A 17,414-nucleotide genomic window follows, 5' to 3' on the forward strand; every position below is an offset into this window, starting at 1 on the left:
AGTTCGGCTGCTCAAAATTCAACGTGACATGTTATTGTCATGAATGCTGACTTCATTTTGGAGCGCCATTATTGTCTGGGCTTTTTACTTGAAACTGGTCGTTTTCAACGTGGACACCGGCCGTTGTAAAATGATATCGCCTCACCAACAGAATTGCAACGATAGGTTCCCTTTAATATGTGCTGTAGTCAAAGTCAAACGACAGCGATAAACGCGAGGGAGTCGATAAAAGTGTGTAGGTGTGCATGGAAGCTAGATTCTGCATTGGATACCCCATTGTTATTCGGCGCTTCGGTGAGCGCCGACGTAAGCGGTGACGTAGGACGCTTTACGATGACGCAATGACGTAGGTCTTTGCCGATGACACTATGTAGCACGGTACAGTACCGTATACTGTACTACCCATTCAGTAGATCGTGGGCTACCAGGAACTTGCAAAAGGGTGTAAAAAAGTGGCCATCGCCGCTGTAATAGTTTATTTTTCTTACTTAGTGTGATACCGCTTTGCAGATGAAAGCCATACATAAAATCATGGCAAATGGACAACGGGATAAATTAAACATACTAATACGTTTATCGTCAGTGTATGATCAAATAATAATTTTGGCAGAAACGGGGGAGCCCAAAACAAATTTTCTAAGGGCACGCGCGGCCTGACACAAGCGGGCAGACTCGGTTCACTTGGTTGCTTTCGATCTCTGGCCTAGCGACAAGTGTTTTCAGACAAATATCGATTCTGATTATGACTTCACTCGTGCGTTGGCGTACTTTGGTGATCGACTCCGGCGCGGTCCTATACTGTGTTTACTTTCAGGTTACGACGCCACCGTGCTAAACCGAAGACCACCCGAACTGAGACGAATCCATCGCTTTGTTCTACTTCGAACACAAGGGGTCCCCCCCACCGACATCTGCTGGTGAAGACCACCGAATTTGTCGTCGGCACGCGGGAGTAGTGTAGCGAGCCGACGCGCGCACGCGTGCGCGAGCATACTGGCCACACCCCTCTCATGAATAATTCATCACCCTCCCGGAGACCGGAGGCGACGAGTGCCAGAGAGGCTTCCTCGACGTCAAGCGGTAGCCTTTGCCGGTAGGGAGACATTCGGCGTTGTACTATCGCCACTCCGTTCTTGACAAGGACATGAAAATACCCGGCCATGACCGGGGCGTGGAAGTCTTGCTCCGGCACAACGGCTACGCGGGCTTCCGCTGCTTTATTTACAGGAGAGCACACGTCGAGGGCTTGATATCGCCCCGACCGTGACCCACCTATCATCTGCCATTCATGACGCCATTTGTACCTCCGTTCAGTTGAAGACAAATACGCAGGTGACTCACTCGCGGTAGGCTTGATTGTCCTATTTTTTTCATACTGCGAGTGTGTGCGTGTGTGTGTGTGCGTGTGTGTGTGTGTGTGTGCGTGTGTGTGTGCGTGTGTGTGTGCGTGTGTGTGTGTGAGAGAGCGCGCGCGTGTTGTATTGAGTCATATCGCTTTCCAATATAGCATAGCGGTGCCATAAAATGAACACTTCCGCTTTGGATATGCTTTGTTGTCATTCGTAATTGTTGCAATGATGTCGTACCGTTGTTTATATTCTATTTCACAGAAAAGGAAAATACACGAATACATTACCCGCTGTTTGGACTGAATAACTTTAACTTTAATATCTATGTCGATTAACGTGACACAGTTTCTCACTTGTGAATGCCACCCGGACAAAGACACGGGCGTTTAAATTGACGACAATAGTCGTTTCTAATTTAATTATCGTGAACTGGTTGCTAATTCTGTGTTTGTGAGAGAGAGAGAGAGAGAGAGCCCACGAGCAATTGAACTCTTCCCATAGGAGATAGATGGTGGCAGGCACTTGTTTTGACACGAGACAAATCCTTCGTGGAGAAATGACGGGATTATCGGACACATGACAACATAACTCACCCCCCCCCCCCCCCTTCCTTTATCTTTACCACAAGGATGACTCTGTATGTTTGGGAATGTTCTCGCTCTAGCTGCCTCTCCTCAACAGTTTTGTATTCCATCGTTTTTCTATCTCACTCTCCAAACCCGCACCATTCACCCATCCTGACATCACCAACTGTCAATTCAAGCAAACGCATAGATGTTGGCCAAGAATACCTGGACCTGCTGGATTCTATCACCCCCCCGCCCCCACCCATCTTTAGAACATAGTCTTTTCAAGAGTCAAAAAGAATCGAAACAAAAGAACTATTTCTTTGACGTTGGCTGAAATGAGGTCTAGAGCGGTTTTCACAAAATGTCGAGTTTGCACGGTTGAACGCGAAGGCAAAAGGTGGCCCCGAATGCAGGGAAGCACGAAGGCAAGCCCGGTGAGCAGGAGTTATTTTAAAACGTGTTGTTTTTGTCAAAAGAACCAAAACTGAACGACAAAGTATAAAAGCATGGTTCGAAGTAGCAAAGAAACACAGGCAATAAACTGCCTTGAAGGAAAAAAAAAGACTGTAGCTCGACTCGCCCGATTTTACACATGACGGCAAAAAATGAACACATAAAGACTTAAGAGTGAAACGGTTCTTTGCAATACGTTGTGTGCACCTCCACTGGTTGAAACATGACGTTCCGAGTAATATTCTCACTGCTATGGGGATGATTGTCTGATCCTTGATCGCGATGATCGAGGCGAGACGCAGCAAGCGCACGGGTTGTGATTTCCCGCAGACAAAACGGGACGTATCTTTGCGATGTTGCAAAGGTGCGCGCACGTGTGCTATCGACCGTAAGCTCTTCGGCCACAATCTGGACGAGGAGATGTTGTTCTTTGACGTGTTTTGTCCCGTCCCTCCCACCGCTGACTTATGTTCCTCGACAGTGGCGGCGCAGATGGATGTAATCCCAAAATAATCTGACCAACCTTGTCGTCTGTAGTCTGGGTTTAATGAAACTCTGATTAAAATCCCCCCCCCCACCGTGACAGTCAGTAGTTAATTAGATTAGACTAGCGTGGGCTAATTAAAGTGACGAGGCGCAAAATTCTTGAAGCCTTTGTCATTTCGGGAGGATTTGATTTGGATTTGTTCCGCACTTTGAGTCCGACTGGTTTTGTTTTAGCATTTGCCGTCATAGCCGTGCGGCCTGATAGCAAAACACGGTGTTGCGAGCAAAGTTCGCTCACGAGCTGGAAGCGGGACGGAGAAGCGAATGGGCGGCGTGTGATTTAGTGCCGCTCAGGTGCGGGTTTCCGGACGGCAACGGAGGGAGAGTTGAGCGCGGGTCGCTTGACTGTCGTCCTTGATGATCTTTCCAGCTTTCCATTTTGTGGAGGCTGAGGTCCCGCGACGCGCTCATGTGTGCACGCTGTGCATTTTGAAGACGCCCTTCCACGAGTTTACAGCCCTCAACTGTCCAGTTGTCAGGAGGTCGCCACCGCATCTGCGGATATCTCATCAACCTTTCCCACCCGACAAGCCTTCCCCAAAAAACTTGGCGCTGGTTCGGCTCAACGGTTGGTGCGAAACGTCTGTGCGTCCAGGGAGTCGTTCCTCTACATCTGCCATTGTCAAATTCATTATGGCCAACGTTTCCGAGTGCGCCGGAAAACAATTCATCCGGTTGCACTGGCGCAAGCGCAGGTTTTTATGCTCCTCCTGGTACTTGGGGGGGGGGGGGGGGGATACAGTACAGCAAAGGCGGCCCCGACTCCGTGTCCGTCTGTTAGACTGCGCGCAGACGGCGGGTAAGCCCGTCTGTGCTTAAATCCTTTCGTTGACGTTGTTGTTTCAAAATTCGAACGGGGAGTTCCCACGCCCATCGGCGTGTCTTAAAATGATCAATGAGAACTTGTACAAGCGAATCGCCGCCACGACCTTTTCCAAAGTTTCAAACGAACGGAACTTTATTTCATTTTGAAAGCAAAGCGCACTCCCATGCAGCAAGAAATCAGACCGGTCGTAATTGTACGGACGCTTTACGGAGAAGGTGGAGCAGATTTCGCCTGTTCAGCCCGAGTTGAGCGTTTCTGCGAGGACATGAAGCTCATTGGGCGGTCAGTTTTGCAGTGGCTGCGATAGGTGCGACCCAACCTTGCTAAACTTGCCCCCTCTGCCGCTGCTCAGGCTCTCGGCTTTTCCATCGTGTGGCTTTTCCTCTTGGGATTGCTTGAATGTGGCGGGAAACCCCCGGAGGACGGTCCCTCCCGGTGGTGGTGGTGTTTTTTTTTTTGTTTTTTTTTTTCTGAGACAGACGCGGCGCTCCAAATCAGCGCATTTGCGGTTTGCTCTATTTTGCTTTCCACAAATCGGCGACAAGTGGACTGCGTGCATCAAGTTCCGACGTCACGTGCTGACGTGATGGTTTTGATAGACTCGCTATCTCTTTTTCTGCTCCGACACGACTCTCATTGTATGGTTGAAATGCGAAATCCAGTCAAACTGGTGTTTATTTGCATACAATTACATTGGCGGCTTATGTCAAATGGGAGCATTGAGTCATTGTTCGGCGGTAATCGGGTCATCCATCTGTGCCGTCCAAGGAAAAGGGGCCATTTAAAAAAAACAAATACATTAATGTAGACAATGCAAGGCTGTCTGCCGAGCTCGTATTTCCAGAGGGCACGACACATTTAGACTTGAACAAAAATTTGACTTCCGAGGAGCGTCGTAGCGTCGTAGCTGGTTATTTTTCTAAATCCTTCTGCCCTAATTATCTTTGATCAGTTTACCTTTAAAAAAAAAAAAAAAAAGAAAGTCTTCAGCTAAACTGAACTGTTATTTTTCCTGAGCAGTCATTTTCAGATGTATATTCATTAGGACTGATGCAGTTAGCAGGATGATGGCGCACAAAACAAAAGAAAAAAGAAAGGCAGGGGGGTGCCGAGTCCAACGTATTGATTGACGGTGAGGATGGGTGAGACGTGAACAGAGGGATCTGACTTTGCCGCGAATGGAGCCGGCATCACAAAGGCACCGCCCATCTGTTGGATATCATACGCGAAGCGAGCGGGAGCCCGCTAACGAATCAACAGAAGGACTGACCAACATCAGTTTGGCATCACGGCCGCTTCTGGTGGCAGGACTTCCGGAACAACTGTTGATCCATAAAGGCAATGACAGAAGGGATTCCTCACACATTTAGCCATTCCTCCTCTTTGTGGAAAAAAAATATATATATATTTTGCATTTGTGACAAACTTAAAGCTGAAAAAATCCCAATGACACGGATTCAAGTCTTGCTTTTTTTTTTTTTTGCATCATCATCATCATCATCATCACTAGCATATAGAGCAGGGGTGGGCAAACTTTTTGGCTCGGGGGCCGCATTGACTTTTAAAATTTGACAGAAGGGCCAGGTCAGCACGAGCTATGGTACATTTAAAAAAACACTGCATTTGTTGACAGTCCATATCAAACATCAACAGAACAAAAGCATGAACGTACGGTATTAATATACTTTTTTTAAAATGACAAAAGTGTTGTTGATGACCTATTTTAGCCTGTGCATCGCTGCAGATGGGTTGTGATCAGACCGGTAGAAGTAGAGCGATACAGAGGTCCTAGGTCAAGTCAAGTCAAGTCAAGTCAACAGTATTTATAGAGCACTTTCAAACAGCCATCGCTGCATACAAAGTGCTGTACATGGAGCAATTTAACATGCACAATAAACAGTAAGACAAATCGGTAATAAAGGCGGTAGAAAGCACCAAACAGTAAAACCAAGAACAAATCTAAGTCATGCTGAGTCGAATGCCAAAGAATACAAGTGAGTTTTGAGGAGGGTTTTGAAGATGGGCAGCGAGGAGGCTTGCCGAATGTTTAGTGGGAGGTCATTCCAGAGAGAGGGACCAGCAACAGAAAAGGCTCGATCCCCTCTGAGCCTCAGTTTAGTTCTTGGTACTTCTAATAAAGTCTGGTCCACAGACCTGAGGCGCCGGGCAGGTGTGTAGGGGCGGATGAGCTCAGAGAGGTAAGGTGGCGCGAGATTATTCAGAGATTTGAAAACAAATAAGAGGATCTTGAAAATAACTCTAAAATGAATGGGGAGCCAGTGAAGGGATGCCAGAGTAGGAGTTATGTGCTCCCTCTTACGAGTACCAGTCAAGAGGCGAGCGGCGGCATTCTGGACCAGCTGAAGGCGCTTAATGGAGGTGGTCGAAAAGATCCCCCCCCCCCCTCCCCGTGTTCTGCAACTTCAAGTCAATGCGCCACCTGGCGGTGCAATGCCGGTCATTACAAGTCCAATTGAAATGAATGCAATCATTCACATCGAACCTTAATTGTGGACCGACCTTTGGCGGGCCGGATTAAAAAGACCAACGGGCCGGATTCGGCCCGCGGACCGTAGTTTGCCCACCACTGATATAGAGCCAAAACAGTGGGTGGGGGAGTCATCTGAATCTCACGGGCCCACCCTTTTCTATTGCTAACAAGGATATGGGAGGTCACCGAGAGCAGTAACTGACGACAGATGGCGAGTGTGGCCGCCTACGCGCGTGCGTGCGTGCGTGCGTGGGTGCGCGCGTGGGGTTCACGCGAATGAACTCGACGCCGCGCCAGCGCCGACTCACGTTTGCTGGCCGCAGACTGCCGTCAGTGACTCAGGGAGAAGACAAGAAATGATTTTCTGTATTTCCCGCATCTCCCGTTCACTCCCAGAGCGCCAAGAGGACTTGACCGCAGGGGCGCAGATGCTTGCTTTTGATCAGGAACAGCCTCGTCTCTCGCGTGCCTTTGGCCGCTTGCTCCAAACTCCCCCCCCCCGGAGCAATGCGCATGTACCTTGAAGAAAAGCTCTGGCTCCTCACTTGTGCCGAAACCAAAGGCTATCATAGTTATCGAAAATCAGTTCACGAGATGACAACACCTAAAAGTGAAAACAAAAAACGTTTTTGTGAACGACATAAAAACCAAAATGCGCGGAAGTCCCATCGGGCCCCGTTCAATCGGGCTATTCTTCAACCGGCTGCGTCGTTTGGCCGCAGTGCACGTGGAAAGCGTTTTCTTTCCTCCGCTGGCATCTGAACATCCTTGCTGCCCTTCTGCTCTCGGTGGTTTTAGGATTCGCTGCGCGGGTGGATGCGGCTGTGCTTTTCGGACTCTTCTCGTGCCCGCTTGTCATCGAGGATTAGCACACTGACGCACTTAACACTCGCGCAGCGATACGCGAGCCGCTGCGTGTCGTCGCTCCCAAATAAGATGACAACTCGTCACTGCAATTTGGATTTTGCGGGGCGGCTCTTCGACGAGGATGAGTTCTAGTCCTAGACTACAGCCATGCAGACAGCGAATGGTCTTTTGGAGGATTTGGTTTCGTTTGTTTTGTTTTGGGTGGGGTGTCGAGGTAAAGAGCTGATGGTCACGGCGTCGATGCTTCACATTTCAGAATCTGCAGCGGATGGTGACGGGTAGACGATACCTCAAGGAGTGTATCGTCACGTGACACAAACCCGATCGAGGCTGTGTTGATCGGTCCACAGTGCCCTCTGCTGTGCAACTCAAGTCATTGCGGGTCGACAAAATTGTCCAAATAAGGAAAAACTTGCAGGCTGCGCAACCTAAAATAGCCTGTGAAATCATATTTCAGCTGGATTCAATTACGACGATTAATTTATTTGTACCGAAAATAGGATTTCATCTTTGTCTAATTTCATGCGCTCCATTGGTTAGTTGTTGAAACGACACACTTCATGTATTGGTCACGTGATTTGATTCGATTCGATTTGTTGAAGCGATAGCCGCAACGATACGGGCTTTCGCACTTGGCGCTCTCGGCGCACCGGCATCGCGGCTCTCCCTCTTGTTCTTTTGAACGCATCGCGGACGTTTATGGAGATGCGCCGTGTGATTCCCACGTATTTGCTCTTTGACGTCACGCGCGAACCTTTCTTCACGTTTGATCATCTTTTGACAGGAAGTCCATCGTGAGCAATCATGTTCCGAAACAGCCTGAAGATGTTGCTGGGAAGCAAAAGCCGCAGGAACAATGGCGGTCAGTGTCAGCATGTGTCATTAGCCGTCTTGCGAAACGGCTCTTGTATTTGTACGCAATTGCGGTTATGCTCGAAGGCCACATTGCTGTCTGGCAACCTTTTTTTTTTTGAACCCCAGTGACTCTAGATAAGTGACATCGTAAGCCTAATCAATCAGTGAATAGAGATTGTCATTGTTAAAATTGGAGGGGGGGGGGGGGGCGGAGACCAGTATCTTTGATGTACTGTTCTGGAATGCTGTTTGGAGTTTCAAATGTTCATTCTCTCTCGACAGGCGGTGGCAGTGTTGAGTCCACAAGCTCAGAGATGAAACCGAGCGAAGGATTTAGTCGTTCCCTTCCCTCCTCTCCTCTGAACCTTCGTCAGGCCAAAAGAACGGCCGGTAAGTCCGTTCCTGTCGGCGTCCGCCCGGGCTCACGCGCCGCGGCTGCTGTGCGCCTGTCATATCGCGAGCGCCCGTTCTCCTTAGCGAGAGATAAAACGCAACCGCTGGTCATCCTCCTGGCGCTTCTGCTCCCCTTCCTCCTCGGTCGGGTCGATTTGACGCAAGCTCCGCTAAACATTGCCGCGTGCAGTCTCGGGCTTTGTCAAAACGGGGACCTCCTCTTGAGTGTCCGGTCTTCGCGCCGCTCATCTTTCTCCGCTCAACCGGCAACGGCAGACTACCGATCGACTCGGAGCGTGAAAGTGAAAATGACTTTTGGGGTTGAAATGCCTGAAAAGTCGACCCCGAACGCACTGGAGCGCTTTGTATCGCCGCCAGTTCCCTGGTTGGCGAATCGGTGAACCGCAGAAGCTGCTGTCGACTTGCATTCTTTGACAGAGAGTCAGCCGATCCCAAAGCTGAAAGAAAAGCACGCGTGAAATAGGGAGAAAATCCAGCCGTCGGGCGTTCGCGCAGTGGATGGGAATCGACTCCGATGAGCCCTTTCCAAAAAAGGACAAAAAGACAAGTTTGATGCGGCGTCGTGACGCGCTTCCGTGTCGGCGATTCCCACTTTGCCGTATTCACAAAAGTAGTCACAAAACGCATCACGAAGAAGGGAAAAAAAATGAATCCCAGCATAAAGTCGCAGTTTGGGGGAAATTCCTTTGACCAAAAAACGAGCCCAAGAACGGCTGATACGGGCGCATCCCACCGGCCGGCGGCTGCGGGGGCATCTGGGGTCGAGCCGGAGAGAGCGGCCGGCCCGGGAAGGACTTCCTGGGAAGAGCTGGAAGAAGTGGCTCGGGGGGGGGGAGTCGGGGCTTGGCTGCTAAAGCTGCTGCCGCCGCGACCCCATACCGGATGAGCGGTAGAAAACCGCAGGGGCTGCTCTTTTACATATCCCGATTCAAACCTCTGCAAAACATCGTTCACAAGTACCGAACTGTACCGTACACCCTTAAAACAAATGCGCCGACTTGTTTTCCCAGAAAATGCCAATAAAGGTGCCTTGATCTTTTCAGGGCACGATGGGTTTTTTGTAGCGGTTGCAAAGCGTAGAAAAGTTTCTGTGGAGCAAAGTGGATTTGTGGTCAGAAGTCCTCCGTGTCTTTTTTTTTTTTTTTTCCTCTGGAGCAAAATTGCTCTGCGCGTTGAGCGACTGACTCCATGCTCTCCCTCCCTCTTTCTCCTTCATGTGCGTGTTTTGGTTGGAGGAGGGGAGTTGGGATTTGCGCCGCAGTCAGACGAGAGAGAGATCGTCTTTCAGAGCAGATACGGAGGCTCTGCCGTGGAGGCCCTGAAGACTTGAAGACGGACGGGACTCGTTTAGTGGCGGAAGGGGATCTTCATCGGAACTTAAGGCGGACGTTTCTTTTGGACTACGTGTTTGGCAGACAAGCGTGAATGAAAAGGCTTTGCACTTTTTTGCCTCAAAGGAGCGGCGGACACCCCCCACGCCGCCCCACCCGGTCTGTTGCGATGTGAGTTGCGCTCAACGTGAAACGCTGTCTCTTTTGGAGTGCGTGGACGTCGGACAATCTGACCGGCAAGGTGGTCAAGGTACTCTCCGGCTTACGCCGCGCCACCGTTTTTCTCGTGCCTCCGCGGAGTTCGAGCGAGAGTTATCTCGAGTGCTTTTCTATTCCCGAAGAGAGAGAGAGACCGTCTCTTATCTTTTTCTTCCCACCATCCGTCTCCCCTTTCTCCTTTTGTCTTCTCTGGAGCTCGGAAACGCGGCGGCGACGCTTCGCTTGCGCTGACCGCCAATTGTCAAACGCTCCCCGTGGCAGAGGCAACCTTTTTGTCCTTCGTCAGTACACAAACGGAAGGCCCATTCCCCCCCCCCCCCCCTCCGGGGCGACGGCGGCCCCTTTGATGTCTTGACGCCGCCCCCCCCGCACGGAAACGTTCGGAAGCGATTCCGACCCGGCCGCTCGCTCGTTATGGACGGCACGGCGGCTATTTTGAAAGCGTGCGCCCGCTCCAGGGCGGCGTGGTGCCGGCGCGAGCGGGCCTCCGCGCGTCTCCCGCGGAGGTTTGCGGGCGGCTGCTGTCGCGGGGCGGTCGGCCACGCCTCCTCCCTTCTGCGAAGCGCTCTCGTTTACGTTTGCTGCTGTCGGACTCGTGAGGAAAACTCGGATATGTGTCGGGATTGGGTCCATCGTCCCAGCGACGGAGGAAGGAGAAACGGGAGAGGCGGAAGATCCGAGGAAGGTGAGAGTCAAGTCCAGAGTCGGTGGGGGGCCGCCGACGGAGAAAAGGAAGGGGTGAAAGGCTCTTTTTTTTTTTTTTTCTTTCAACACTCCTTGGCCCTAAAATTGACTTCTCTTCTTCACCGCAGTGTTTTGAAGACACGTTTTGCGTTACTCGTTTTCTAACACGGTTCATCTTTGGTGGCTTCGCTCTTTTACAGATTTTGGGGAGGGAGGGGCAATTTTTTTTTCTGTGTTCTGCATCCTGATTGGCTTAGGCACCGTAGACGAGTGTCAACCGTCTCCACGCCTCATCGCCGCACAACTCGTCAATTCTCCTCCATGTCCAAACAACGTCATGGTCGGCGGGCCGCAAATGACCCCTCTGGGCCGTAGTTTGGACACCAAAAAAAAAAAAAACCCTCCAACTCTAACTCTGATGTTGTTTTTGATTCCAGCTTAACTTCTGTGAAGTGGTTTTGGCTTCTGCTTGCTTGGATTTCGTCACTTCCATTTTTAGACCGGCTTTACGAATGTCGGCTTTGGAAAAGTGCGGGACAAGAAGTTTTGGATACCGCAAGTCGAATCTTAGGACTCTTGGTCAGACCCCCCCCCCCCCCCCCCCCCGGCGACGTGTCATTCCTCCTCCCTTCTGCCATTTTCGTCACCCGAGTTCCAAAAACAACAAGACGGCAAAACAGCCTTTCGAAAAGGACCGTCGCGAAAAAGCTGTAAAAAGGGCAAGCGGGGTGAAAATGGAAAAAGAATGCAAGCGAGCTGAGCAAAGGAAAGGGGAAAGCAATATTGGTCGGCACGAAACGGAAAGCCGTTTTATTTTTGCTTCGCAGCTTACGCACTCTGTCATTGACTGACCACACACGACTGCGCGGCGGCACGCGCGATGCCTTTCCATTATTTAGTCCGCCCGTCTCAATTTATAGCCGTAATTACATACTGTCAAGAAACAGAATGATTTTTTTTTAATATGCTGTGTTTTCCTCACAGACGCACACACGCAGGAATGTGGCGGCGGTGGTGGAGGGTGGCTGTGTTCCGGGAACATAACGGCGAAGGCTTATCAAGCAGCATAAATGTTGACCTTCCACGTGAAATCTACCAGCGGGGGGATCGCGCGCACGCAGAAAAGCCCAATTGGCAAATGCAAAGGCTACCGTGCAAAAGTCACTGTAACAGGCGCAGTCTGCATCGCACTGGCTAGGACGACTACCAAAAGTGGGCGCGGACACCACTAACTTGCTCGCCAATTTCTTTCCGATGCGGTTTAATTGGTGTCATGTTCACAGTCCCTCTAATTTTCTGTTCATGCGGTTGGAAAGTGGTCACATTTCAGTGAAAGCAGATGCGCGATTCGAGGTGCAGGAGAGAAATTCCCGACCCGAAAGAGCCAAAATAGGCCGACAGATCTGGAGCTAAATTTGTCCACGCGAACGCTTGTAAGAAAAAAAAAAAAAAGGATCTCGTACGGGGGGGAGTGGCTCTCCCAAGTTGAAGTGAAAGCAGCCCAAGGCTTCGGGTACTCGTCGAACGAAAGGGCAGAAGGGCGCGACTCTGACGTTTGCCATCACGAAGAAGGCTTGAAGAGTTTTGCTCGTCGGATATCCGACTGAAAATTCCGTCGGGGCTCGGTTGTAAATACAGAAGACGCGGAAGATGTTTTTGCTTCATAACGAAGGACCGACTGATTTTTATGCTCGATGGCGTTGCGGCTTGCGTAAAGGAGCGCGTCTCCATCACGGAGCAAATTGGATTTTGCTCTCTCCGAAGCGGTGACGTTCCCCGGCTCGGCCGGGGGTCGGCGGACGTTTTCGGAGTACGAAGATGCTCTTGTGATGTGCTGAAGGCGTTTGCACACGGCAAGAGAATACTCTGCCCTTTGAAATTTGTATCACGTGCAACAACTTTCCGAAGCCGCGTTCCTTGAAATATGCTCATCCGAGAAACGAACGAGCAAGATCGGTGATCTACGCGGGCGACGTGTAAGAACTTGTTGTTTGCGTCCGTATCAGCGGGTGAAGAGGAGGATTTCGGAGCCCCTCCCTCCGTAGACGAGGCGGCCGACGCGCTGATGACCAGACTGGGCTTTTTATTGGGAGAAAAGATCCTTCACGAAGACCCCGGCTCACCTCACCGCGCCCAAGTGGATGGACGGGTAGTCCCCGTCACATGACATCATTCATCTCTCAAGTAACAGCAGAAATGATGCCACAATGTTCTTTCTTAATCTGCTCCCACCACCACAGAGGATCTCGCCTTCCTCCAGTTTGGACAGCAGCAACCCCTCCCCCTCATCCACACTACAGCCCCCCGCTGGTGTGGAGGGTAACGACAACAACAAAGCATCCGTCCGCGCCTCTGTCACCTCTCCCACGTCGACTCTGGAGAGCAGAGATAGTGGGATCATAGGTATGAGATTGTTTGTCTTGTATGTTCTTGGCCAACGTGGCTTCCCCGTAAGCTGCGCCCGTGCGCAATGGCGCAGGATGCTGTCAAATGTTGCCCACTCGCCATCCTGGAAGGGGGATTCCCCCATCTGCGGCCCCTTCTCGAGGTTTCTCCGTTTTTTCCCCCCGGATGGGTCAGGGGATGTGGCGAATACTCGTCGACCGTGGACACGCCACGCCACGGTTGACTGTTTGGGATGAAGGGCTAGAGAAATAAACGTGACTTGGCTTGATTTGAATGGCGCACTGCCCTCACCCTCTTGAGTGCACAGCAAAAAAAAATTCAAACCTGAGCTCTAAATGGCGCCCTGCCTTTATATATTCCCCTCATGCAAAGCAATTGAAAAGTTGTTTTGGCACATACGGAACGGCAAAGAAAAGCGCATCAAAAAAGACCGAAAACGGTGAAAGTGGAAATGCGCACCGCGTCCTGTAATGGGTGTCAGGCGGACATTGCTCCGAGACGCCGGCTTGGTGAATTTTGGCTCGTCTCGGGTCCCGAATGCAGCTCCTTTAGGACCTGACGAATATGTTATCACCCGCGCGGGCCTTGGTCTCCGCTTATGACACGACCGCTGTTGAGTCGCGGCTCGTTTATGATGCCGCCCGCGCTAACCGTAAAGGTTGCACCTACGGCACGTTTGACGATAAAGTTGCACTTGACTTGACGGATGTGGTTTGAAATGTCAACCGCGAACTGATGAATCACACACTCAAACATCTTTCAGCCACGCTGACCAGCTATTCGGCCGACTCGGCGGCAGAGCGCGAGGACAACGCCGAGCGCCCCGGCGACGGTTGCCAAGGAAGCAGCCTCCAACGATGGAGGCCGCAGGGGCGGCCGGTCGCGTCACGGACTTCCTCTTCCTGTATGATAGCGACGGGAAGCTCCGACGATGACTTTGTCTACGGGGCGGAGGACGGCGCGGCTTCCGCGTACAGCCTGAACCGACTCCACCCAGAATGGGGGCGAGACTCGAAGCACTTGTCTGGATCCACCCACTCCATCCCGCTCTACCTGATGCCTCGCCCCAACTCGGTTGCTGGTAAGATGAATGGCCTGCGCGTGCGCGTGCGTGTGCGTCAGGGCCCTCATGTAGCTTTCCTTTGAGCAAGACGGTCTATCTTTCCTCCAGTTTTGTGAACCCATGACACGAGAAAGTTGTAGAGCTGGCACAAATGAACTGAGTTTCTCTCTCTCTATCTGTCTGTCTATAAATATAAAAATGTCAAATCCTTTGCAACGCTACTGATAAGATAAGATAAGAAAAGAAAACCTTTATTAGTCTCGCAATGGAGAAATTCCCGATTCACAGCAGCAAAGTTATGAAAGGAAGAAGTAGAACAACAAAATATAGGAGCTGCCGGAAAGGCAGCCACTCTCGCGGCGCCATTTTCAAGTCAAAATAACAAAAATAACACATAGGACACAGACGGTCGTGCAATCCTCACCACTATGCAGAGGTAGTTGGAGACAAAGGTGAAATCTTCTTTCATCCTTGATTTTCTGTGCCGTCTCAAGGTCTGGTTTTCAACCGGAGATGACAACTCGGGCATCGTGACGCCACACCAACGTAAGCCCGTGTCAGTCATTCGAATTTGGAAATCGACAGAATGGCAGGAGTTTACCTCGAGCATTTTTGCAACCAAATCCGGACCTCTGTGCTTTTTATCGGATCTCCGGCTTGCTTTGCAAAAAGTAACACTAAACAGGCCTCCTACTTGGCATTTCCCATCCCAATATTGAATCTGTCTGTGATCTTTTCGACCACCCGCGCGCCGCGGAGGCGCCAGTAAAGGGGGGGGGGGACCAGTTGAAAAGCAGAAACACGCTCGGGTTTTAGCTCATCCTCCCTTCCCTTTTCTCCGTGCTCACTGACTCATGAGCGCTTGAGAAGAGCACTCGGGAGAGGAAGGAAGTCGCACGGATGACGTCTCAGAACACACGCACGCACGCACGCACGCACAGGATATGAGGCAGAGTGAGCGCTCACATTCTCTGCGGCGTTGCTTGTGACGGGATTGACTGCTTTCACACATTTGGTGAGTTCTGCTCTTCTCGTAAATAACAAGACAGAGTCTTTCCGGCGTTTTGTCAAGCAAATGCCGTTTTCTTTGACGTCACTTTGGAGCGCAAAATCATGGGTGTGCTTCGGCTTGCGCTTTGGGAAAAGAACACCCCCAAAAAGTTTGCAGTGGCATTGATCTGCTGTTGCGCCGCCTCGTACACGTTCCTGATGGTGTACGCGTAGAAAAGTATCCTGATTTCTGTGTTCTTTGCATACTTCTCACACACTTGGCCGCTGTCACGCAGCGAAGAAGCGAACCGACGAACCGGCGTCTCGGTCACTGTTTAAAATGCTGCTAATGTTAGCGCGGCTTCGAGGGGGGGGGGGGGGGGGCCGCGTCTGCTCTTGTTCCGTCATACTTAAGTTTGCCTCTGTTCAGCCACCAGTTGCGCTCAACTCGAAGATCTGGCCTACCCCGATGAACGGCAAAGGTGCACCCCTTCCAGGGCGTCCCTCAGAATGCCCCGAGCGAATTCCGGAAGTGGAAGTCGACGAGAAACGCGGGGTGAAGACATCCGACGCACCGCGGCGATTTTCCAAGTCGCCGGCGCAAGCGTCCACAACGCTCTTCTTTCCCTCTCCGCAGTTGAGCTGAGTCCCTACCCGAGCCCGGAGCCCCTCCGTTTCCACATTCCCGGCCCGCCGTCTGACCGCAGCTTTACCGGAAGGGAGTGGCTCTTCCAGGAAGTCGACGAGCGTCTCTCCGGCGACGACCCGCTCGTCAATCGAGGGGCGTTGATCGTCGGAAGCCCGGGTTTCGGCAAGACGGCCGTCATCGCCCGGCTGGTGGCGCTGAGTTGTCACGGCGACCGGATGTGGCCGACATCCTCCGCTCTCCGGACGCCGCCCGAACGTAAGCGCGGGGGCCGAGAACTGAAAAAGCAAGCGGAGTACGCCGTGACGTTGGAATCCAGCGCAAGGTGTCAAATCAAAGCCGCCTCTTCTCTAGGGCGCGAGTTGGGCCGCCTCGGTCCGATTCAATCGCCGCCGGCCATTCGCGATTGAGCCGTTGTCGGCTGCCGCCGATTGGTTACCGTTCGGGATGTCGTCGCGTGACTTGCGACTTGCAAAGAGAACCCTCGGGAAGCTGCGAATGCCGGCTCGGCGGCGTGGGCGTGCTCGAACTGCGGCTCGCAATCGTAGTGGTCCTCACGAAGTCGAATATGCGCTGGGATACCGAGAGAATAGAAAATGTCCGCCGTCTATTCCAGACAGCGGAGTCATCACGCAGAAGCGACGACTGGACGCGTCGCCAAAGCCATCGCCAGAAAAACACCAATCGCGCTCCGAGAGAGCGATTGGTCGCAGAGATGCTTTTGCGCGCGCAGCCAACATGAAGTCGGCCCACTTGTCTTTCAGACGCAGAATCGGTCCCCCGCGATTCGCCGGGACGAGGAGGGGCAAATGAAGGAGGAGGGGGGGGCTGTCCAGGGACTCCGGAGATCAAGAGGAGACAGCAGGAGGCCATGCTGAGGCTCGCGGGACAGGTAGGCGCCCCCCCCCCCCCGCTCCAGTTATCCGAGCCGCTTTTATGCTCACGGGGGGGTCGCGGGCGTGTCTCGGAGCGAGCGCGTATTTTCCACGGACGCTTGGATGGTGGCAAACGGTCTCCCCCCGCCTGCCGTCGCAGGTGGTTTCTTATCATTTCTGTCAGGCCGACGACTGCCACACGTGTTTGGTGCCGGAGTTCGTCCGCAACATGGCGGCGCTGTTGACCCAAGCCCCGCGCCTGTCGGCGTACCGAGAGCTGCTGAACGGATCGCCGCGACTTCAGAGCTCGCTCAGTCTGCGATCCTGCATCCGAGACCCCAGCTCGGCCCTCCTCGAAGGAATTCTACAACCGCTGGAGGCTCTTTACAAGGGTAAACTCGTTCGGTTCGCTTTGACGAATGCGGCCGGCGCCTGTCTGATCGTCTTGTTTTTCTCCAGAGAGGAGGTTGCACGTGGAGGGGGCGGGGCTCCTTCTACTGATCGATGGGCTCAACGAGGCAGAGTTCCATCGGCCGGACTACGGCGACACGCTGGCCTCCTTCTTGTCCCGGAACATCCACAAATTCCCTTCGTGGTTGAAGATCATGGCCACCGTCAGAACCGATCAGCAGGTAGCTTCCTTCATCTCGCCGCACTCACTCGTCCGATTGGTCACAAGAAGTCTTGTTCCGATCCTCAAACAGGACGTGGCTCGCTCTTTGCCGTTTCACCGCATCTCTTTAGACGGGACGGAAGAAAACGCAGCCATCGATGGAGACCTGCAGGTAACGCGCGGAATCGTTGGCGTGGCGCGCTCGGCTTTGGAGACG

At 52.2% G+C, this 17,414-nt stretch overlaps 1 protein-coding gene across 8 annotated transcripts in view; it reads left to right on the forward strand.

The window, feature by feature from the left end:
• The first annotated feature begins 977 nt into the window (after positions 1 to 977).
• LOC147192263 (protein TANC2-like) overlaps positions 978 to 17,414 on the forward strand; it is a 30,410-nt gene continuing 13,973 nt past the window's right edge. The window contains exons 1-12 of one of the 8 annotated variants that reach the window (XM_086132991.1): positions 978 to 1,093; positions 1,228 to 1,346; positions 7,886 to 7,963; positions 8,239 to 8,346; positions 12,611 to 12,753; positions 12,845 to 13,007; positions 13,774 to 14,091; positions 15,494 to 15,967; positions 16,474 to 16,601; positions 16,745 to 16,976; positions 17,044 to 17,216; positions 17,289 to 17,369. In XM_086132991.1, coding sequence (XP_085989117.1) covers positions 7,906 to 7,963; positions 8,239 to 8,346; positions 12,611 to 12,753; positions 12,845 to 13,007; positions 13,774 to 14,091; positions 15,494 to 15,967; positions 16,474 to 16,601; positions 16,745 to 16,976; positions 17,044 to 17,216; positions 17,289 to 17,369 — 1,878 coding nt within the window. In that variant the 5' untranslated portion in view covers positions 978 to 1,093; positions 1,228 to 1,346; positions 7,886 to 7,905. Of the gene's footprint in view, positions 1,347 to 7,885; positions 7,964 to 8,238; positions 10,606 to 11,588; positions 12,754 to 12,844; positions 13,008 to 13,773; positions 14,092 to 14,116; positions 15,089 to 15,493; positions 15,968 to 16,473; positions 16,602 to 16,744; positions 16,977 to 17,043; positions 17,217 to 17,288; positions 17,370 to 17,414 lie in introns of those variants that run through there. The other 7 variants (XM_086132992.1, XM_086132995.1, XM_086132990.1 and 4 more) reach the window with 7 other exon arrangements.

Source organism: Hippocampus guttulatus, chromosome 16 (genome assembly GCF_054856545.1).
Source record: "Hippocampus guttulatus isolate MCC_2025c chromosome 16, RoL_Hgut_1.0, whole genome shotgun sequence".
Lineage (NCBI taxonomy): Eukaryota > Metazoa > Chordata > Actinopteri > Syngnathiformes > Syngnathidae > Hippocampus > Hippocampus guttulatus.